Source organism: Eublepharis macularius, chromosome 14 (genome assembly GCF_028583425.1).
Source record: "Eublepharis macularius isolate TG4126 chromosome 14, MPM_Emac_v1.0, whole genome shotgun sequence".
NCBI lineage: Eukaryota > Metazoa > Chordata > Lepidosauria > Squamata > Eublepharidae > Eublepharis > Eublepharis macularius.
This window is the reverse complement of record NC_072803.1, coordinates 19,281,125-19,304,161: the sequence shown is the minus strand read 5'-3', so window position 1 is coordinate 19,304,161 and position 23,037 is coordinate 19,281,125. Positions and strand designations below refer to the sequence as shown.

Here is a 23,037-nt window from a genome sequence, read left to right as displayed (position 1 = left end):
GGGTTTGCAGGCACACCGCCCTTTCTGCAGCGCCGCCACCGCCCTCCTCCTCCTCCAACTGGGCTTTGAAGCCCAGCAGCAGCAGGCTGGGCCTACTCGCCTGGCCCTCTGCTGCTAGCAGTGCCCTCCGGAAGCGGCTTTCCATGGCGCCCTTTTATCCTGGTGTGCACGCACAGGCACACCACCATAAATGTGCATCGTCAGACGCTAAGGGAATTATATATAGTAGGGTAAAAAGAAATAAGTGTTTTTAGTAGTATTTACATATTTTACAAACCTGTCCAAAACCTGATATCTTTTTAAAAAAACATAACATTCACAAATTTGGGAACCTAAGATTGTGGTCTTTGTTAAGAGCCATCTTGGGTTTTGATCATTCTGTTCTACCAGATTCATATTGCTGTTCCCGTATGTGTATATTTTTGAATAGCCAAATGAAAGTTCTTGGCAAGTTGAATAGCTTTACTTAGACGCTGCGTTTCTAAATTGAATCCCCCCCCCCCTTTGATAGTGAATCTTTGTGTGCAGTAATCTATATTTAAATTATCTACATATCTGCAGATTGCTCTTTTAAGACATTTTCATCATCTACCTGAGTTGTTTTCTTCATATTATTTACTGACATTCACCTCAAACTCCCCCCCCCCCCCCCGGTCAACTCTGGAATGTAGTTAGGATTATCGTTATCAAGTGAACTTGCATATTTATAATGGTTCTAAAACCTTTTTTTAAAGAGAAGAGAGATTACAACTACAAAATAAGCAAGGATGAGGAGGACGAAGATGATGATCGAGGTAGGACAACAGATGTTGTTGCAGTAACATCTATTTCTTACAGTGCAGTCTTAAACAGAGTTACTCCAGCCTAAGCCCATTGAAATAAATGGGCTTAGACTGGAGTAACTGTTTAGGATTGCATTGTGAGTTAGTATACCTCTGTTGGGGCTGTACTAGAATACAAGTAGAGACACATGATTTTAGGGAGTTGTTTCTTATATGTGGAGGTTCATTTGCATGGAAAAATAAAAAGCTGGGCTAGAACACCTCTGCCTGACATGCTCACCTTTTGTGTGTAATTAATTTCTACAAAGCTACAGTTTGCTGGGATATAACTTAGGCACAGCCTTAGAACTTCATTGAGAACTAGAAATTAATTACAGTAATATATTCAAACAATCATTTGGAAATCTTTGTTTAGACTTCTTCATAACTGAAGTGTGTGGCTCACCAGTCTTTTAATAATTCTTGCATACAGAATACTGACATTAATTCACTGCAACATAGCAGACAAATTATCATCCTTGACCCAGGAAGATTTGTGTGCCAATTCCTGCTTAGACATAGAGGAAGCATGGTGATGTTGGGCCAGTCCCTGTCACTTTCTTACCCCCAAACTATCTCATATGGTGGTTAGTACAATCCTTCGGCATGCCGTACTGAAAGGAGGAGCCTTTTTGGTCGCATTCATATAGCATTACCCCAAACACAGATATATGTTGCTAAACATGGTTTGGGACGTCAGAAATGTTTTCCTACTGCTAACATATTATTTCAGAAATAGTGGTGAGAGAGTATGTTTCCCTCATTTAATTCCTTTAATTATAAGATTTTGGCTTGTTGGTTCTGTATAGGGAGAAAATGCTGTGACCTGGATAGCCCAGTTTAGCCCAATTTTTTTAAATCTTGGAAGCTAAGCAGGGTCAATCCTGGTTAGTACTTGTATGAGAGACCACCAGGGGATTTCAGGGTTGCTACTCGGAGGCAGGCATGACAAACCACCTCTGAATATCTCTTGCCTTGAAAACCCTGTGGGGTTGCCATATGTTGGCTGCAATTTGAGGGGGAAAGAAAGGGGTAGATACGTGCCATCACTGCTGTACACGGGTGTGGAAGCCTGTCACTGTCTTGCAAGACATGCATTTGTACAACTATATTCCAGTTTGTGAGATAGTTTCTGTATGTTAAGATTCCTAAGGAGGATTAAACATTAAGAAATGCATAATTTGCTTCTCTTACAGTAGAGAATGTACCAGTTATAGTGGATGTTTTTAAACACTGCACACCTATCACAGCTTAGTTCTTATTAGGGTCAGCTACTTGATTCAAAGTAGCAAACGTCCTGATTTTGGTCTTTGGTCTTCTGTTTACATTATGCAGCGACTTCAGCTGAAAATTCCCTCTTAAACAAGTTGATAAGAAGATCCCTTGTGGAATCCAATAGCAATGTAGAAGTTCTTCAGCGTGATCCCAACTCACCACTGTTTTCTGTAAAAACATTTGAAGAACTACATTTGTGAGTAACCATAAAGTTCATACACCACATTTGTAAAAGTCTTCATACAGCGAGGCACCTTTGCTGAGTTGGCCTACTTGAAAGTTGAGAGTTAAACATCAGTACAAATTCACTAGGGTTGTCATTTTTCATGCTCTCCAGATCCTGCTGTTTAGAGCTATGAGACGACTTGTTGTCTTTGCGTCCCTGAAAATCATATTAAATATTGTTTCTGAATATGTGCTGTCTGTTATTTCAAGGCTTACTTGCCCACCGAAGTTGCTTCTCTCTTTGCTGCTTATTTTCATTCTACTCCCCTTGCTCTTACAGAATTTCTTGTTCCATTTTCAAGAAGGGTAGCGCACACAACATTTATGTAATCATGGTGAAATATATTATTGATGCTCTAGTTGGAGGCTGTGATTACAGACTGCTGGTATAAATCTTTTAAGTGTGCATGGGCCTGGTTTTTCATGAGTATGGAAAGGGTTAAGTAGCATCAGAGCTTTTTTTCTGTGGAAAGAGGTGATGGAACTCGGTGGGTTGGCAGCGCATGGCAGGAGGTGGTGCCCCTGGTACCACATACCACATGCGTGTGCACAAATTGCATGCGTGCTCCTGGGACTGCATGATGACATCACTTCCAGGAAGTGATGTCATCGCGCAGGGCACAGCCACCTTTGAGAATGCTCCCAGAAGGGGGGGGGGAGTTTAAATTGCCCTCCACACCTCAGGCGATCTAAACCAGTCAGCTGGAGCAGGGGGGAGATTTTTAAGTTTAATGGTCACTGGCCACATGACCATTTTCTAGAGGTGCCAAAATGCCGTTCCCCAGCATTCTGGCTGAAAAAAAAGCCCTGAGCAGCATTCTTTCCTGTGTGCCAGTTTCTCTTTAGCAAATAATATTTCTTTGCATTTTGTTTTATCTTGGCAAATGTGGGCTTACCAATAGATCAGTTTACATTGTAGATCAGGGTTCAACAAATCACAGGTAGCACAGCACCTAGAAATTTCATTGTGGCACCTGCTATTTTCAGCAATGATTTTATTGTAGCGTCTCCTAGCAATTCTCAGAGGAAGTACAAAGGGTGTTAGATTCAAGTAGTTTTCCTATTGGTGAAAAGGGGAGGAAGGAGTGTATTTTGACCACCAAAAAGACTTTGTTTGGATCATTGCACCTGCATGGTCAAAAGATACATGGAACAAAACTGTAATAAGATTGATTTTAAAAAATCTGGCTCGATCCAGTCCATAGTGTATTTGCAATTTCACATCAGAATGTTTTAATGCATGACAAAAATGAATGTGTATGACATTATTGTTGCTAATTTATATGTAAACTTTCTTTATTCATTGATGGTATATGAATTCATTTCTTAAACAGTTGCTTTCTTTACTGGTCCCCTTATTCAATGAAACTGACATTTTAAAATACAGTAAGGGAATTACAAGAAACTAGAAACAGAGCCCGTTGTGCAAATAAATACAATGGGCTCTAGAAAGCTGGGGCTGCGGAGGGCTGGTGAAGCAGAAGGGGTCTGGGGAGGAATTGCAGGTAGGGAGGCAATGGGGGTCTTGGGAGGGTGGAGAAGCAGGAGGGGGTGGGGAGGATTGGCAGGTAGAGGGACAAGGGGGGTCTTGGGATGGTGAAGAAGCAGAAGGGGTCTGAGGAGGAATTGCAGGTAGGGAGGCAATAGAGGTCTTGGGAGGGTGAAGAAGCAGGAGCGGAGTGGAGAGGATTAGCAGGTAGAGGGGCAAGGGGGGGGTCTTGAGAGGGTTGAGGCAGATGGTCTGGGGAGGAATGGCAAGTAGGGAGGCAATGGGGGGTGGGGAGGGTGGTAGGCGGGATGTGGAGCCAGGGAGGGCGGGCAGGCGGAGAGCAGCACGCCGCAGCTCCTGTGGGCCTCGTAGGGTGGTGGCGCTCCGCTCACACCCCCTCGCCCCGGGTCCGAGGAGAGTGGCTCCTGTAGGCCTTGAAGGGCAGCAGCGCCCTGCTCGCGCCCCCTCGCCCCAGGTACGAGGAGAGTGGAGCACCGCAGCTCCAGGAGCCTCGGGCGGCGGTGCTTTGCTCAGGCCCCCTCACCCCGGGTCTGTGGAGAGCGGCGCGCCCGGCTTCAGTGGGGCTGACATGGCAGCACGCGCTTCACCATCTCCCCATCCCTGCCAAAAGCGGCATAGCTCGGCTCCGGCAGGGGTCAGAGGGTGGTGGGCTGTGGACACTTCTCCCCCGCCGCGGCTCCCCCGAAGCTTGCTGGCGCGCCGCCCTTCCCCACCGCCAACTGGGCTACGAAGCTGTCGGCAGCAGGCTGGGCCTCCTTGCCCGGCCCTCCGCTGCTAGCGGCGCCCTCGAAAGCGGCCTTCCACGGCACCCATTTATGCTGCTGTGGCCCCTGCAGGCGCACCAGCATAAATGTGCGTCGTCGGGAAGACGCTAAGGGAATTATATAGTAGGATTAGGCAACCACATGTTAATGACAGCCAGGGTTGCTGCTTATTTATATACTACAACACTTTTGTCATAGCTTTAATACAATTATGAGAAACTAAAAAGTTTATGCTTTGGTTTTGTGGTAGCAGTAATTAGAATTTTTGTTCATTAAAGTGTGAAACCCTAAAAGCTATAAAGTAAACCTGGCTCTTAAATTTTTGAGCCAGAGAAAAAAATGTCATGGCCTTTCATAGATATTCAGTATTTTAAGAAGCCAGACAGCAAAAGGAACTGAGGATTACAATTTGAAGCATATGTAGTGGTGGAAAATAAGACTTTTCAGGGTTGGAGAATCATGCTGTTATACTAGAAGGCAAGAAGAAAAGAATTTTGTTTATACCTCACCTTTCTTCGCAATAGGCACCCAAAGCAGCTTATGTTGTTCTTCTCTTCTCTGTTTGATCCTCAGAACAGCCCTGTATGTGACTAGCTCAGGGTCACCTAGCAAGCTTCCATGGTTTTCAGTTCAGTAAACTGAGAAGCCATTTTAGTACTTGTCATATTGCATTGCATTGCAATCATCACCTTAATTTCTCAATGTTATTCATATATTCTGGGCTTTTTTTCAGGGGGAACACTGGGGAACGGAGTTCTGGAACCTCTTGAAAATGATCACATGGCTGGTGGCCCCACCCCCAATCTCCAGACAGAGGGCAATCTAAACTCCCCTCTTGTCTGGAGATCAGGGGGCGGGGCCACCAGCCATGTGACCATTTTCTCTGAGGGCAACCCACTGAGTTCCACCACCTCTTTCCCCAGAAAAAAAGCCCTGCACATAATCCAGTATATCACTCTTTGGAACCTGGTATGAAATACTCTAACCTTGTCATAATTTGTGAGGGTGCTGACATAGCTAGAGAAAGTGCCAGTGTGGTATAGTCAGGGCTTTTTTCCAGCTGGAATGTGGTAGAACGGCATTCCAGAACCTCTTGAAAATGGTCACATGGCTGGTGGCCCCGCCCCCTGATCTCCAGACAGAGGGAAGTTCAGATTGCCTCATGTGACCATGTTCTCTGAGGGCAACCCACTGAGCTCCACCACCTCTTGTCACAGAAAAAAAGCCCTACATATATCTTATTATTTATGAAACTACTTTTTCCCTTATTTAACAGAAAAAAAGAGCTGCTGCAAGGAATTTATAGCATGGGCTTTAACAGACCATCCAAGATACAAGAAACTGCTCTTCCGATGATGCTAGCCGACCCGTAAGTTCTTTTAAAAGAACTTAAAGGATACTGCTTGTGTTCTGTCTCTTGCACACCACACTTGTATTAAGATACTATTCTTCAGTGAATTGTTAAGTTAGTTCATGTTAGGTTTTTGTGTAAACTCAAATGGTGCCCTGCAGTACTCACAGCCAGAGGAGATCCCATCTGTTTTGCACCAACTGCCTTCTCTGGCTAGTTGTCCTCCCTCACGTGGTGGACATTCTCTCTCCCTTTTTGTCCCCTGCCCATTTCGGTTTCTCCTGGACTCTGTCACCCTCCCCACTTACTACCTTTCCTGCATTCTCACTATCCCATAGCCACACCAGATCACTTGCTCACCAGCCATCTGGCTGCTTGCCTGTTGTGCCTGCCTAACTGACAGTCACGGAGATATGGGCAGTGGAGGCTCACACTGCTGCTGTCTCTGCCTGCTCACTGAGAGCCAAGCTACAAGTGATGAATTACACTTGCCTGGCAAGTGAACAGACTCGCATGTATTCCTCTCTGTTCACTTGCCATTCACTTGCGCTCCACTTGATCAAGTGGAGCGCTGCCCTCTTGCTAGTTCCCCTTTCTCCCTGTTGCTCAGGCCAACCTGCCACTCTGAGGAGAACAAAAACAGTGGCAGTGGTGGGGCTGCTCCTGCTCTCCTTCCTCCCCTGATTACCTGCAGCCAGTGGCAGCTTCCCCTCCTTGAACATCTCCCAGACACAGTGAGGAGGGAGCTGGGCCTCATTCCTGTGTTTTGAGAATTTTCCTTTGTTTTGTGACAACATTCCTCTGTTTTGAGAATTTAAATCCCAACTTTGCAGAAAATGCAAAGTTGATCCATCGATCCATCGATTTAAGTATCTGTAGATGGGGCCATGTTGAGAATTAGAGATATTGATGAGATTGTTCCACTCCTGCATGTGGGGTTCCTTAACTTGCAAATTGACACATACAACATGTGCTTGGTATGCTCTTCTTAAAGAATGGAATGTGTTTGATTCCTGTCCTATTATTCATTACATTTTAAATCCTATGACCTCATTAAAATTCTCCTGTTGATGAAATGTTTGTTTCAACTTGTTCACCGCATTGTAAATTGCCTTAGTAATACATTTTTAATGTCTCAAAGTTAGATTATTCTCTCTGTGTTGTGCTGTTTCACTGCCTTCCTCATTGGAGCCTCTCCAATTTGTGTATTTATTCATTTGATTTCCTGTCTCCCATTTGTGTCTCTATCACAATTGGTTTTGAGTCTCTGTCATGCTGTGTCTGCTTTGTTTGGAGATGCTCTTTGATCACATTCCCCCAAAATAAAAATCCAGAGTTCCCCTGCCTCTTTTGAATGTTGGGATCTGTTTGTAATAATGCAAGCTGGATTCTGTATTTCAGACCACAAAATCTTATTGCTCAGAGCCAGTCGGGGACTGGCAAAACAGCTGCTTTTGCCTTGGCCATGTTGAGCAGAGTAAATCCAGCAGAAAAATTTCCACAGGTAAAATATCAACCTAAGATGGCTGTGAGAGTGCAGATATGTTGCTTTTCACTTGGGAGTTGAGTTGTGCCAGGCTGCAGGTGGCCCGTTGTTTCCCAGACCTGTTCTGCGGTAGTCCTTCTTGAAAGATCACAGTCAGCACAGAATTTTATGCTGTCTGGATGTTAGGATTTTCAAACCTCTCCACTCACACTGGCATGACTTTACAGCTCCCATCCCCTTGGGATTGTCGCCACCTCCCCCAAGGCTTTTACTGGCTTTATCATCAGAATTAATGCACTGAAGTGGCTTAGAAGTCAAATGAAGCTGGAAGAAGAGCTTCCTGTATGCTACACAGTGATCGAGATTTCAAGTTGGGACTTTCCCCTTTATCTCCCCTCCCCTTGGAACCCCTACTGATAGCACTTCTCCATTGGGCACCAGTTCCACTTCTTCCTGCCCAGTCCACCTTGCCCACTTCTGCCTTCCATCAGGGGTTTACTGTCGCCTCTGCTGCTCTCTCAGGCACAGTGTGCAGAGCAGAGTTGGTGCCAAACAGAGAAGCATTCTTGGTAGGGGTCCAAGAAGAGGGCGCAATGCAGATTGTAGGTGGGGCAAAGAGAAACCCCTTTCTCAGCCTCACTTTCTGTTCCAGCCTTGGGCTGGGGATGGCAGCCATCAGGAAACTGCCGCAGAAAGTCGCATGTGGACTCTGTGTGCGAGTGTGGAATGATGAGTAATTGCCATGTGAAAGCAGCCAAAGATATGTAGTGAGAGTGTTGTTTGGAGCCATAATGGCATTCCAATATAACTAGCTTGGTTTCAAAACTAGCTTGGTTTCAGAATGCATTCAAAGTGGTTTGTTTGGTTTTTTTGCTTAAGAGAGCTTAATCAGCATAGTGACTGAAACCGAGTTACAAATCAGGAAATTCCTAGCTTGAAATTTTGTGTCGTGAAATCTTGCTAGGTGACATGGGCAAGCTTTCTTCTCTCCCCCACAGTAGAGTTTCAAGAAGATAATGCATGTTGTATATTTTGAACATATGAATGCACTATAACGTACTGCTGTTTAGGGCTTATAAACTGCTAGCAGTGCTTACCTGTTCACAGGAAGGCCTTTAAGGAGCTGCGTTCCTGTTCCAGCATCAGAATAGCTGTGGGAAAGATAGGAGTTTTACAATTTGCTGTCTACTAAACCTGCTGCTTTTCAGGGCCCAGATGGTATGTGACACAAATCCAGCTTGCAGTCACATGTAATTGGATTAGTGATTAAGTTTGGTGTAGTGGTTAAGCGCGCAGGACTCTAATCTGGAGAACCAGGTTTGATTCCCCACTCCTCCACTTGAAGCCAGCTGGGTAACCTTAGGTTAGTCACAGCTTTTAGAAGCTTTCTCATCCCCACCCACCTCACAGGGTGTTTGTTGTGGAGATAATAATAGCATACATTGTAAACCACTCTGAGTGGGTATTAAGTTGTCCTGAAGGGCAGTATATAAATCAAATGTTGTTGTTGTTATTTTTATTAACATCAGAAAATGAATGTTCATCTTCGTTCTTCTGTGCCTCCACACATGGGGACTGCGCAGGCGCAGGCCAGCCGCCGGAGAATTTTCTAGAGCTTCAATGGCTCCGAAGGGGCCATTTGTCGCGCGCCTCAGCGACCGTTTCCCGCCTAAACGGTCACATGCTCCTCCAGCGACCAACGGCCCCTTCCCTCAGTTCTCTTCTTGCCGCCGCTTGGAGAGAACGTTGAGCTTGCTCTGTGCTGTGCTTTGTGCTTCGTGCCTTTCTTCTGACTGATTGATCTTTGGCTTTTTGACTTTGGACTTCTGACCTCGACTATTCTTCGGATCTCGCTTTGGACTTTGACGTGGACTCGGTAATACGACTCGGACTGTTTTGATCTTTCTCTCGTGTGCCCCTTAAGATGGCCTCCACGGCTCTCTTTAAGCACTGCCTTCAGTGCCACACTAAAATGGCCAAAACCGATGGCCATGAGCTGTGCCTCTTTTGTTTGGGGGAGACCCACAATGTGTCGGCCTGTAGGATCTGCCAGGGTTTCACCAACAAGGCCCGGCAGGATCGCAAGGCCCGACTGAACTCCTCACTGTGGCAGACGGTCATGTCTGAGGGCACTCCGTTACCCCCGCCCAAGGCCGGCCCAAGCCCCTCTGCCGGACAGCAATCGAGAGCTGGCTCAGTTGCTTCCGCGAGGTCGGGGTCGAAACCGCGTCCCCCGAGTGCCTCGGCGTCGAGAGCGGCCTCTCCAGCGCAGGGTTCGGCGCGGCCGCCCCGGAGCGCGTCATCCACCAGGTCGGATCCGAGACCAGCTTCGGAACCGAGGATCCTGGTACCGAGTCCCCAGTCGGAACCGATGACCGGTTCGATCCCGATCAAGGCGAAGAGGTCAAGGCAGAGGTCCCCTTCGAAGGCGAGGAGCGCATCGGTTCCGAGGTCCTCTTCGGAACCGGCCAAGAAGAAGAAGAAGACCAAGCATCATCGGTCGCTGCGTCCCGCTCCTCCAGAGGAAGTCATCGTGCTTCCTCATACGCCTTCCCCTCATCTGGGCTCTCCTGAACCGGAGGAGGTCTCCGTACCGGTGCCGGATCCGATGGCCTTTGAGACTGTGCAGGCAGAGTTCTCGTCTGGGCCGGAGCCGAGCCCGCGGTCCCGTCGGAGCCGACCATCGCCTGCCCGTCGGTCGCCGAGGTCGGAACCGAGCCCGTCGCCTCTTCGGAGCTGTCCATCTCCTGCCCGGCCATCTTCACCTGCTGCCGGTCGTGAGCGGCGTCGGTCCGGGGACAGTGTTCGATCCGCCCGGTCCACTGCGTCCCGACATCGACAGGCCTCCTACCTTCCCTCGCCGTACCATTGCCACTGGGAAGGGGCACCTGCCGGTTTCTCTACGTCGGAATCGAGGCCTTCGACATCGAGGCCAGCGTGGGTTCCCCCTCCAGTCCAGGTTGAGGAATCCCAGCTCGGTTCCGATGAGGGAGAAGCGGAGAGCCTAGGGAACTACCAGTCGGAGTCCTGGTCTGAGCCATCGCCCGCTGACGATGTGGTGCCAGCTACGGGTTCGCCGTACGAGGACCTCCGCATCTATTCCGACCAGATGGCAAGGATGGCTCAGGCCCTCGAGATGGACATCTCCTCGGCAGCCCCCCGGACCAAGGACAAGCTCCTCAAGCGGATCTACGGTGACAATCCGGCATCCATTGGCTTCCCCATGCTTGAGGGTATAGAGGAAATCGTGGAGAGGGTGTGGAAGGTGCCCTGTGACCAGCCTCCAACGTCCAAGCGCATCGAGCAGCTGTATAAAATCAAACAGGGCACCTGGCAGGCGTTGGTGAAGCACCCTCCACCTTCCTCTTTGGTCACGGAGGAATTCAACCCCCGGCGGTCAGGCCATTCCTCTGTGCCGGCCGATAAAGAGGGCAGGAAGCTCGATGCCCTTGGCAGGCGCCAGTACACAGTCGCTTCGCTGGGTCTGAGGATTGCAAACTATCAGACCATTATGGCGGGGGTACCAGCTCTACCTATGGGAGAAGTTGGCGTCCTATACTCGGGACCTCCCACCTGAGCAGAAGGCTGTGGTGTCCCTGCTGCAGACGGAGGCTGTCAGGCTGTCAAAGCAGCAGATGAATGCGGGGAGCCACGCTGCCGACACTGCTGCTCGGGGGATGGCTTCTGCGGTGGTCCTCAGGCGCCACTCCTGGTTGCGGTCTACTGCCCTTTCCCAGGAGGTGCGTACCAGGGTGGAGAGCATGCCCTTTGAGGGGGACTCGCTGTTCTCGAAGTCCACCGACGAGACCCTTAAGAAAAAGAAAGAGGACAGGCAGACGGCGCGGTCCTTGGGGCTGGCTCCTGCGGACAAGCCCACCTCCAGGCCACAGTACGCCCCCCGGTCCGGCCCTTACCACTTCCAGGGCAGGTACCAGCAACAGAGGCTGGGTTTCCACCAGTATCCTGCCTACCAGCAACGGTCCTACCCTCCTGTACAGCAGCAGAGGAGGCGTAGGCCCTTCAAGCCTCGCCCGTCGCAGCCGCCGGCCCAGCAGAGAGATCAGCAGGGCGCCGGGAGGCAATACTGACGGGTCACGCCAGCCGTATCCCTGAATTTCTCGGACAGACTGAGTCCACTCCTCTCTGAGTGGGAGTCAATAACATCTGACTCATGGGTCTTAACAATTGTTGAAATGGGATACGGGCTGGAGTTTGTTGAGCTGCCTCGGTGCAGTTCACCCCTGACAGCTGTCAATAATACTATGGCCGAGCTGGATGCGGAGATCGTGTCGCTCTTGGCCAAGGGTGCTGTGGAAGAGTTGCCCTATGAGGACTCTGTAAGGGGGTTCTTCTCTAGGTTCTTCCTGGTCCCCAAGAAGGATGGGGGCTTACGTCCCATTTTAGATCTGAGGGGCCTTAATGCCTTCCTCAAGGTGACCAAGTTCAAGATGGTTACGTTGGCGACTGTCATCGCCTTACTGAAGCAAGGGGATTGGTTTGCGGTCCTGGACTTGAAGGACGCATATTTTCACGTGGGAATACGAGAGGAGCACAGGAAATACCTGAGCTTCGTTTACCGGCAAAGGGTTTTCCGGTATAAGGTGCTTCCCTTTGGCCTATCCACTGCCCCACGAGTGCTCACTAAATGTGTGGCCCCTGTGGTCTCCTTCCTTAGGGAAGAGGGGTGTACCATTTTTCCGTACCTCGATGACTGGCTCATCGTGGCTAATTCAGAGTCTAGGCTGGTGCAGGACATTGGCTTAGTACTTAGCACTTGTCAACGCCTGGGGCTCTTGGTAAACTTTGAAAAACCAAACTAGTGCCCAGCTGCAAGGTTTCCTACATTGGTGCATTGTTGGAGTCTGTGGAGGGTAAGGCTCTGCTCCCCTTGGAGAGAGCTAGGTCCCTAAGGGGTCTAGTGTCCATGTTTAAAAGGAACCGTTTCCAGTCCGTGCGCACTATCCAGTGCTTATTGGGGCATATGGCAGCGGCCACCTCTGTGGTCCCCTTCGCTAGACTGCGTATGCGCCCTCTCCAGAACTGGTTTGTGCGGAGGTATGATGCTCAGCAGCACCCTCCGTCCCTCAAGTTTTCCATCCCGAGGGTCATCCTATCCTCTTTGGACTGGTGGTTGTCTGAGGGCAATTTATTTAAAGGGACCCCTTTTGGGTATCAGCACCATGACGTCACGGTTACCACTGATGCCTCTCTGTTGGGATGGGGGGCTTACTGTGGTGATGTATGTGTACAAGATGTCTGGTCTGAAAGGGAAAAGACCCTCCATATTAATGTGCTGGAATTAAGAGCCATTCGTTTCGCACTTGTGTCCCTTACAGCACTGCTGAGGAATCGTCAGGTGTTGGTGCAGACGGACAACACGACTGCCATGTACTACGTGAATCAGCAGGGGGGCACAGTGTCCATGGCCCTGTGCCGGGAGGCCATGCTCACTTGGCAGTGGGCAATCAGGAATGGCGTGTCGCTCCGTGCTATACACGTGGCTGGGTCAGACAATGCCCGAGCAGATGTCCTCAGCAGGGTTCTTTTGCTGGACCACGAGTGGGAACTGAACGTAGAGTGCATTGGGCCGATCTTTCAGATGTGGGGTCATCCGGTGATAGACGTGTTTGCCACTGCGGCAACCACCAAGGCCCACACGTTCTGTTCCAGGGCGGAAAGCGACCCCCTCTCTATTGGGGATGCCTTCCAGTTTACGTGGACGCAGGGCTTGCACTACATGTTTCCTCCGTTCCCCTTGATCCCCAGGGTCCTGTGCAAGATAGAGGAGGACGGGACGGACTGCATCCTGGTGGCCCCCTTTTGGCCACGGCAGGTTTGGTTCCCGAAGCTCCTGCGAATGTCCCAACGGACATATGTCAGTCTGCCCCCTCGGCAAGACCTTCTCCTAAACGGGAGCCTAGTCCACCACGACCCCAGCAAGCTGCACCTGACGGCTTGGCGGATCGTTCCTCCCCTGTAGTTTTTACTGACGAAGTACAGAGGGTCCTCCTGAACGCCCGTCGGCCATCCACTAGGCGCGCTTATGCGGCTAAGTGGCGCAGGTTTGAAATTTGGGCACTTGTTAAAGGAGTGGTGCCTACCAGCTGCCCTTTAGGGGTTGTATTCGAGTACTCGTGCCACTTGCAGGGCTTGGGCTTGAAGGTTTCCTCCCTCAAGGTCCACCTGGCAGCGATATCGGCTGCTCACACCTGAGTTGAGGGTGTTACAGTGTTTTCTCACCCACAATCCCGCCAGTTCCTTAAGGGCATGTTCAACCTTTACCCACCTGTGTCGGCGCCAGTGCCTCAGTGGTCGCTGTCCCTGGTGCTTTCACGTCTAATGTTGCCCCCATTTGAACCTATGGCTACCTGCCCCTTGGATGTCTTGTCTTACAAGGTGGCATTCTTGGTGGCTGTGACATCGGCCAGAAGGGTCAGTGAGCTGTCTGCGCTGCGGTCTGACCCTCCTTTCCTTGTGTTTCATCCCAACAAGGTGGTCCTGCGTCCCAGCTTGGGTTTTCTGCCCAAGGTGGTGTCCGCCTTCCACCTCGCGCAGGATATCTCGCTGCCTGCATTTTTTCCTCACCCTTCCTCTAGAGGGGAGAAGGCCCTCCATTCCTTAGATTTAAAGAGGGCCATTGCCTATTACCTGGATAGAACGAAAGGGTTCCGCTCTGGTCCTCACCTGTTTGTATGTTTTGGGGCCAAGGACAGGGGTAACAGGGCTTCCTCACAGACTCTGTCTAGGTGGATTGTGACGGCCATTAGCAAGGCCTATTCCCTGGCAGGGGTGGCTTGCCCGCTTCATGTCAGGGCCCACTCCACGCGGTCCCAAGCATCCTCTTCGGCACTCCTCAGGGGTGTGCCCCTAGTTAGCATTTGCAAAGCGGCCACATGGTCCTCTGCAGACACCTTTGTCAGGCATTATGCCATTGATGTCAATGCGGAGCAGGATGTATCTGTGGCCAGGGCTGTCCTACACTCCCTTTTTTCCTAGGGGAGTCTTGGATGTGGCTCCTTGCGTACCTGCTGGGTACCTTTGGGTAATATAGTGTATATATATGTATATATGTATATATTTCTGTATATAGTTTTGTAAATACTGAGTATGTATATGTTTCTACACATCTTGTGGGACTGTATATATGTCTATGTGTGTGTTATGTTATTCTTCTTTGTTCAATAAAATTGTGTTGGACTTCACCCCACCTTCCTCATTGTGTGAAGCTTGGTACACTCCCATGTGTGGAGGCACAGAAGAACGAAGATGAAAACAGGGTTAACATACCTGTAACTTATGTTCATCGAGTTCTTCTGTGCTGACACACAACCCTCCCTCCTACCCCGCTGTGAATTCCAATGCACAAAGATGTGGTGGCTGTAACGGAGTTTGATGTATTTTAAGGTGTTACGGCTAAGTGTGTTGGTCAAGCGGCGGCAAAGGAGAACTGAGGGAAGGGGCCGTTGGTCGCTGGAGGAGCATGTGACCGTTTAGGCAGGAAACGGTCGCTGAGGCGCGCGACAGACGGCCCCTTCGGAGCCATGGAAGCTCTAGAAAATTCTCCGGCGGCTGGCCTGCGCCTGCGCAGTCCCCATGTGTGTCAGCACAGAAGAACTCGATGAACATAAGTTACAGGTATGTTAACCCTGTTTTCCCAAGTTCTCCTGGGTTCAGTTCAGCTCAGGGGAGAAAGGGCTTCAGCCTATCCTGTACTGTTTTCCTGAGCCATGCGGGTGCCAAAACATGGCAAACAGCTCGCCACTGGCCATTTCAGCTCCGAAAAACAAGCACAAGAGGGACAGCTGAAGCCCCTCCTCCCCCTGCCACTTGATCCCAAGCTGAATTGGGCCTTGGAGCACTTTGGGAGTGTTAGGTCATGAACATTACATGTGCCTGCAGGTCTGATTGGGGGAGCCTTGACCCAACTTGTTCGACACATTGCCCCTCAGGGTTTTCCTCTTGGAGCACGCAAATACTTTTTATATGCTCTTGAACACTCTTGTTTCTGTTCTGTGTAGAATATAAAAATAATACTGCTTGTTCAGTCCATACCTATGTTGAAAATAACATGGACGTGATTTTCCAGCAGTTGTATTTGACTGTTGCTTGTATATTTAGTGTCTTGGGGAGGGTGGAAAATCCGATTCAGAGAAAAAGTACCCATGGATTGCCATTGATATCTTGAGCTGTGCCCTCTTGAAGACTGAAATTTAACATATGGCTGCTTAACCTTGCTCAGTCTTTATCTCAGTCCATCTTTGTTGTTTCATCCTAAAGTGCCTCTGCTTAAGCCCTACTTTTGAACTGGCTGAGCAAACTGGACAAGTAGTTGAGAAAATGGGAAAGTTCTGTGTCAATATTGGTGTTACATATGCTGTCCGAGGAAAAAGACGTAAGTATCTCTTGGATGCATTTGTTGCTTAATATTTAAATGTTTACGTCACTGGAATAAAGAAAGTGTTATAGATCTATAAATCTACTTTTACTGTTGTTGTTATAAAATATGTACTTAGTAATTTTACTTCCCATCCATGTAGAATTCTATGCAGTGGTTGGTTTCCATCTTTTGTGACAATTGTTTTAATACTTCTTTGTTTTAAGTCTCCCTTTTCACTAGACAAATAAGGCTGTGTTTAGACCTCAGTTGTTCAGAGGGTGAAAGATGACCATGTTTTTTTCACATCTTTCCATTGTTGTCAAACCAGCTTAGCACTTCTGCCCATCCCATGAAAAATCAGAATTAACCCCAGAAGTGTGGTGAATGCCAATGCAATAGTGTATCGGGTTGAACTTGAGTTCATTTACAACTTCAGAAAAATGGACCCCTCCCAGTGCTGAATGGGGACATAGGATTCTCGTCTCAGTACAGATGCTAATTTTATGCATTTCTTACCCCTAAGCATTTCTCCTTTGGTCAAATGAAGCTTTGAAGTATTTTACTTCATACTTTTGCATCCTGACTCCCTTCTTTGCAATACCCCTCCCACCTTCTGACTGGGATATAAGGGTTCAGGGATCTCTATTCTTTAAGGTGCTACTGGTCTCAAATCTTGCTCTACTGCAGACCAACATAGCTCCCCAAATGAAACAAATGTATTTTTTGGTGGGAGGTTGCCCGCACCCGATAAGACAGTGCCTGTTGAGTGGCACATGAATGAATTTAAAACCATAGTTGTATGGCTGTCTCTCCCTCAGAACTTATAGTCTCTCCCTCTCTTTTGAACAGCCTTAATAATGGTTTCTTTAATCACTTCAGATATTTATATGTGATTAAGAAAAGTGCCTGCAATGAGAAATGCTGAACGCTCTTCCCTTTTCTCATTGTATTCTTATCCACCTATCCGTGCAGCAAGAAGAAAATATTACTAATCGCTTTAGAAAATTAATGTTGTTTGCACCGTCAGTCATTTCATTGTAGCAAATAGGAACGTTTTCTGTGACAACATAAAAAGTAATGTTTTTCTCTCTCAGTTCCAAGAGGAACTGTAGTTGAGCAACAGATAATAATTGGAACTCCGGGGACCCTGCTAGATTGGTGTTTCAAGCTAAAACTTCTAGACATTAAGAAAATCCGAGTGTTTGTGCTGGATGAAGCAGATGTCATGATTAATAAACAGAACTTCTCGGACCAGAGTGTCCGGATTCAGAGGTAGGCGTGTTTTCCTGTTAGTGATTGTGTTTGTATTTCTCATTGTAAGATGCCTTGAGAGTATTACTGAACAGCAGGGTATCATTTTAACTAAATAAATGAATTATGCATGTGATCCTTTTCTGGGGTTCAAGACAGACCATTGTATAAATAACTTGTAGAACTTGCTACTTAGGCTGTAGTGATGGCTACTAGCTTGGATGGCTTTAAAAGAGGATTAAGCCTCCTTCAGATAGATTCATCAGTAGCAATTAGCTATAATGACTAAATGGAAGCCTTGTGTTCAGAAGTGGTATACTGAGTGTTATTTGCTGGGATCTTTAACAGGAGGAAAACTTTGACTTCCGTGAACCTCCTGGGGCATCTGAATGGCCAGTGTGGAAAACGTGCTGATCTGGGTGCCCTGATCACACAAGGCTGGGCTTACGTCTATACGGGCCCCTTGCTAAAGCATAGCATTCGATAGAATTCACTGTTCAACTGACTTCTTATTTAGAGTTGTCGCAGGGTACCTAAAGTGTATCTATATGGAAGCTATATCAAAGATAGCTCTGCACATTTTTCTTGTACACCTGCTGTTGCTTTGTAGGAGGAAAGTGCACAATAACAGCGCAGGACATGTGTGAAAAATGTGCCTGTCTTGTTATCTCCTTGTACATGCAGTGGCAGGCTGGAGTTGGCCATGGCTTTCAATGCATCCTTTGTGTGAGTGTCCATGGGTTTTTTTCCTACAGAAAAGTGATAGGAGGTGGGAGCTAATATGTGCAAGTAGGTCCGACGGAAACAAAAAAGTAAGTCTTAACAAAGATTTGGAACAAAACCTTTAAAATCTGTGTAGCCACAATCTCAACAAATTTCCATTGCAGAATCAGAATCAGTTTTTCAGACTGATTCTCAACTTTTGCTTAAATAAAGAACTTGAAAAGCTCACAGTTTTAAAAACATACCAATCTCCCCCACCCCCAGAAAGCAAGAAGGCTTGATTGCTGTCTAATCAAATCTCTAGATGGCTTTAAATAATATTGAATGAAGATTACCTTGCAGACTCTGGAAAATGTACAGAATCGTCTTGGTGTGGTGAAGCATTAAAACCAGGAAGTTCACTCAATACAGAATGACGGGTACAGTAGCCGCTCATCTGTCATGAGTCATTTCAAGCTTGAAAAGTATCTCTATCTGGCATTTTATGAAAGCCTCTGAACTTTGAGTTTTATAACTTTACTTTCTAAAGGTGTTAGCATTATTAGTTTCAAGTACTGATCTTCATCTATGGACTTTGTGGCTGTCTCTAATTAATTTGAATGAACCAAGTGAGTAGAAGTATTCTAAGCCTCACTTCACTGGTAGTGTCTGGGAGAGATGAAGATAATTCCTTTATTGGGAGTGATGGCCAAAAAATCCGAAACATAATTTGGGGGTTACAGTAATCTGTTCAAAACCCTGTATGTTAGGACTGTTACTTCTCTTGCAGGGTATTATCTCCCAGCTGCCAGATGCTTCTGTTCTCAGCAACGTATGAAGACCCTGTGCTGCTCTTTGCTCAGCGCATTGTACCTGATCCCAACATTATTAAGCTCCGCCGAGAAGAGTTGACTCTCAACAATATCAGACAGTATTACTTATTGTGTGAGAATAAAGAAGATAAGTACAAAGCTCTGTGCAATATCTATGGCAGTATCACTGTTGGCCAGGCTATAATCTTCTGCCAGGTAAATTTCTGCTGTGTCTTCAGTTAACTTGGGCGGGAAAACATAGATTCAGATGAGGGTCACTGTCTTGGCAAGTGGGATGTAATTCATTGCATAGTAGTTGGGAAATCACAAGCCACCTAACGGGGTGGACAGATCAGCATTGTGTCTTTGCCGTTTGATCACTAATTTGGTAGAGCTCCTTCAAGGGCTGATTGTCACAGCTGTCTTGGGGTGGGAGGAGAGAGCTGGCCATTGCTGTCTTTTAGTCCACTGTCAGTCCACAGTCGCTGTGCACAAGAGTCAATTGGATTTAGTTTCAGGCATGCCACTGCAAACATCTCATTTGTAGTGATATGACAAAAGCTAACTCCAGGTTGACCTTTGTTCATGCCAGAGTGTGATGCTGTCTTAGCGTTCAATCCAGTGTGCCTGTTTTCTCTCTAGGGTAGAGCACTGCATTTGCAGTAAAAGTTGGTTGTCTCAGTGCTGATTGGCTGATGCCTGTGATATCACTTCTTGCCAGCTCAGAGCAGAACATCAAAACACCTGAATTTCTGTCAATAAGATAATGAATGGATGGATAAATACATATGGAGTGCTTAAAAGAGTAAAATAGAATAGCCCTCCTGAAATTCTGGGGAAGAACAAATAGCTGACCCAGCACAGAATACATTATTATGGATGTCTCCTTGCAAATCTGGGAGGCAGCTGGGCTTCCGTGTAGCTGCAAGACCTGCCAGGAGTTGTTAACTTGTAAAACATCTGTCTTCATCTGATATTAAATTGGACTAAGTCTTTGGCATCAATAATACCCTTTCTATTAAAAAGCATAATTACTATAGGGAATCCCATGTAACAGTGTGGGAAGAATGGGTGGCATGGGATTTGTGTGTTTAAAGCTCTGACTGCAGAGCATCACCAGACTGTCTCAGTGTAGCAGTGTCTATAATCTTTTGTCTGTATCTTACTGCTTGTGTTTATTTAATAGACTCGTAAGAATGCTAAATGGCTATCAGTGCAACTGTTGAACGATGGGCACCAAGTAGCCTTGTTAAGCGGAGAGCTTGCTGTTGAACAGCGGGCAGCTATAATTCAGAGATTTCGCGAGGGGAAGCATAAAGTCCTTATCACAACCAACGTCTGTGCCAGAGGTACAGATTCCAAGAAGTAAACCTAGAATTAATTGCCCACAAAATGCTTGTGCTCTAAGAGCTCTCAATAACCTTCTCATTCATACCTTCCTATAGGCATTGATGTGAAACAGGTCACAATAGTGGTCAACTTCAGCCTGCCTACAAATCTTGAAGACTTTGCTGACTTTGACACCTACCTGCATCGCATAGGCCGTGCAGGCCGCTTCGGAAAGAAAGGTATAGCCTTCAACATGGCCGAAAAGCATAAGTTACCACTGATCTTCGCGATTGAAGAACACTTCAGTGAGTAGACAATCTCTCTAGTGCATGTTAGGGTTGAACACCAGATTTTGAGATGTGAATGGGATGTGAATCCCTGCTTGAAAAGAAAGTCGCTGACTTTGTTTCTGTGAAGCAGAATCACAAGGAAGCTGAATGAGAGGGAAGGAGACCGTGGAGCATTTGCCCTTTTGTGTAGTAGCCCTTAATATAAAATTTTGTGCGAGGCTGAATTCCTAATAGACTGATAGTCATCTGGCATACAGAGGTATCAGCTGGGCTTCGAAATATGCTACTGTAAGCTTCTAATTTGTGTTAGTGTGTCATCTCAGCTGACTTCCATGTATGCCACAGTGAATGATTTTGTTTAGGAACTGCAAGCTTCAGAATGTTGGAGATGGTTTAATAAATGGTACAGAACAATTCTAAAAGGTGAAAAAGACGGGTTTAATATTTCTGTCTCCAATAAATGCATCATTCAGAAGTAGCACTCTGTCTTCTGTTCAGCTCTTTTTGCTGAATTAGTTGAATGCATAAATTATATCGGTTCTCACTTGGCTTCAGGGATTCATAGAAAGTAACCTACAATTCATTAGATAATTAAAATGAAACTTGGCATGTGAGGAGGGCCTCTTCTGCATGGTGAACTTTACATCGGGCTTTCTGCGTATTCAGCCCATGAGGATTGGATCTGTTTTATTCATTGGTTCTATCCCCATACTTCTTTGATTCTTTAATTCTACACTTTGAGGGAGTCGAACCAAAGTAATGTCTGTTTTTTATTTCTGTGCTAGAAAAATGTCCCATTCCTGCTGTGTGTTTTATTAGCAGATCAGCTGAGATCAGGTTCCTCAGTTGAGGGGCTGAGGACTGGTCAGTTTCCTCAATTGATTGCTGAGGAAACTTAGAATTTTTAAAATCTTTTTTAATGGCACCAACTTTGCAATGTTGCTGTTTAAAAAAAAGTTTTAAAAATGCCAAAAAATAATGGACTAAAAAGTGCAGAAAGTACAGGTGAAAACTTCAAAATATCCAGCGGGATTTAGGGCTCTCTGTAGAATTTTGTGTTAGCAATATTGCAGTCCACGCCTCCACGCTCTGGCAGTTGCAAGAGGTTTTTTTTTCTTTAAAGGAACAGTGTTGTAACCTTGCTTTTAAAAAAGGGAAAAACTGAATTGGTTGCTGTTCGACCAGTCATGATGCAGGGGAATAAAGGGAAGGATGAAAGGCAGGGCCAGGGCTCAACACTGAAGAAAGCATTCTGCACTTCAAAAAAAAGCCCCGGGTTGACTTTGCTGAAAGAAAAACATCCGGGTACGTGTGCAGGGAGAAAAAATAGGGAAAGATTGATTCTGTGGCAGATGCAGCCTTTCTCCCTGTGGAACACAGAAAAGTCTGGGAAGCAGTTTGGAAACTGCATTAGGATTTTTTGACCTTGCAGAACGCTGGAGAGAAATCGATGCAGTATGGGGCCAGAACTGATTAAAAAGCCCCATGTAGAGAAGACCTAGGTCTTTGGAGCTTAGCCAGAGTTATTCTAGCTGTACATTCCTCCTCTGGAATGCCATTTTTCATTCATAGGGTAGACATGATTCCCTGGCATAATCGTCTTTTACTTGAATACATAAGACTGCCACATATATTTTGTTTCAGAGATTGTACAGCTGCATGAAATATACTGGTGGTGGTGGTGGTGGTGGTGGTGGTGTGGGTTGCGGGTTGCCAAGGTGTAGATCACAAAAGATGCGAAAAAGATTGACTGTACTGCCCAGTGAAAAACAGTTTATATTTAAATTTGCTAGTGTATATGCAAGTTTTCATTCTGAATGCCAAGCCCAGTATACTACCCATGTATCTCCTAAGCTGCTAAGTAAGAGACTGAGGAAGCTACAGGCAGATTGGTGGTGGTAGAGAGTGCCCCCAAGTCATAGCTGACTTAAGAGACTAACAGGTGGTTTGCCATTGCCTGCCTCTGCAACCCTGGTCTTTGTTGGAGGTCTCCCATCTAAGTACTAACCAAGGCCAGCCCTGCTTAGCTTCTAGGAAAAACAGGCTTGTTGCTGAGTGAAGATACTCTTTCTGTGCACCTGCAAGAAACAACCAGTTGCCACTAAATAGGTGAGGGCTTAGGAATCCTTAAGGACAAAGCAAAGCTATTTCAGCAAACTTAGCTGCATTCTTCGTACTTCTCTGCGTCTTTTTTACCTGCATTTAAAAAGTCTAGTTGTGCAGCTTGGTGTTGCATTATTAGCTCCTTTGAGTCTGAGGAACTATATGATGGGATAGACCTGGATAGCCCAGTCAAGTGCTGTCTCATCAGATCTCAGAAGCTAAGCAGAGTTGGCCTTGATTAGTAATTGGATAGGAGACCTCCAATGAAGACGAGGGTTGCAAAGGCAGGCAATAGCAAATCACTTCTGTTAGGGTCTTGCCATGAAAACTTCACAATGGGCTGCCAAAAGTCAGCTATGACTTGATGGAACTCTCCAACAACTCCAGAAATTTAGTACAGCTTCTCGTGTGCTACTATGGTGCCCTTTCTAAAAACGTCCTTTTCTTTTTCAGAGACCACCATTAAACTCCTTGACCCAGATGATATGGAAATGCTAGAAAAAATAGAAGACTGAGTTGTTAAGATGTTAAATAATGGGGGAAGTTTATCAGAATTAAGAAAAAAATGCAGTTTGTCTGCTGTTACTTTCATGTGCTGTTATAATAAATTTATGACTTGCCGGGTTATCGGAAATGGCAAAAGAACTGTAGTAGCTTTTGGGGTTCTTGCTTTTTGACCATCATGGCTGAAAATGGCCATGGATTTACCCAAGTGCCCATGTGTCATATGTGATTTTGATT

General features: G+C 46.7%; 1 protein-coding gene across 1 annotated transcript; it reads left to right on the top strand.

Moving 5' to 3' along the window:
• The first annotated feature begins 5,871 nt into the window (after nt 1-5,871).
• On the top strand, nt 5,872-22,826 carry DDX25 (DEAD-box helicase 25). Its single transcript, XM_054997873.1, has 8 exons — nt 5,872-5,964; nt 7,348-7,450; nt 15,710-15,824; nt 16,904-17,081; nt 18,553-18,790; nt 19,761-19,923; nt 20,020-20,208; nt 22,750-22,826. The coding sequence occupies exons 1-8, from the start codon at nt 5,903-5,905 to the stop codon at nt 22,809-22,811; spliced, it is 1,110 nt and encodes a 369-aa protein (XP_054853848.1). The 5' UTR covers nt 5,872-5,902; the 3' UTR covers nt 22,812-22,826.
• Nucleotides 22,827-23,037: the final 211 nt, after the last annotated feature.

Bases quoted from the DNA above. Each gene is read 5' to 3' on its own strand.
- DDX25 (XM_054997873.1), top strand. From the start codon at position 5,903: ATGGGCTTTAACAGACCATCCAAGATACAAGAAACTGCTCTTCCGATG. The intron at 5,965-7,347 runs GTAAGTTCTTTT...TCTGTATTTCAG, and splicing joins CCGATGATGCTAGCCGACCC to ACCACAAAATCTTATTGCTC. The intron at 7,451-15,709 runs GTAAAATATCAA...TTCATCCTAAAG, and splicing joins CAGCAGAAAAATTTCCACAG to TGCCTCTGCTTAAGCCCTAC.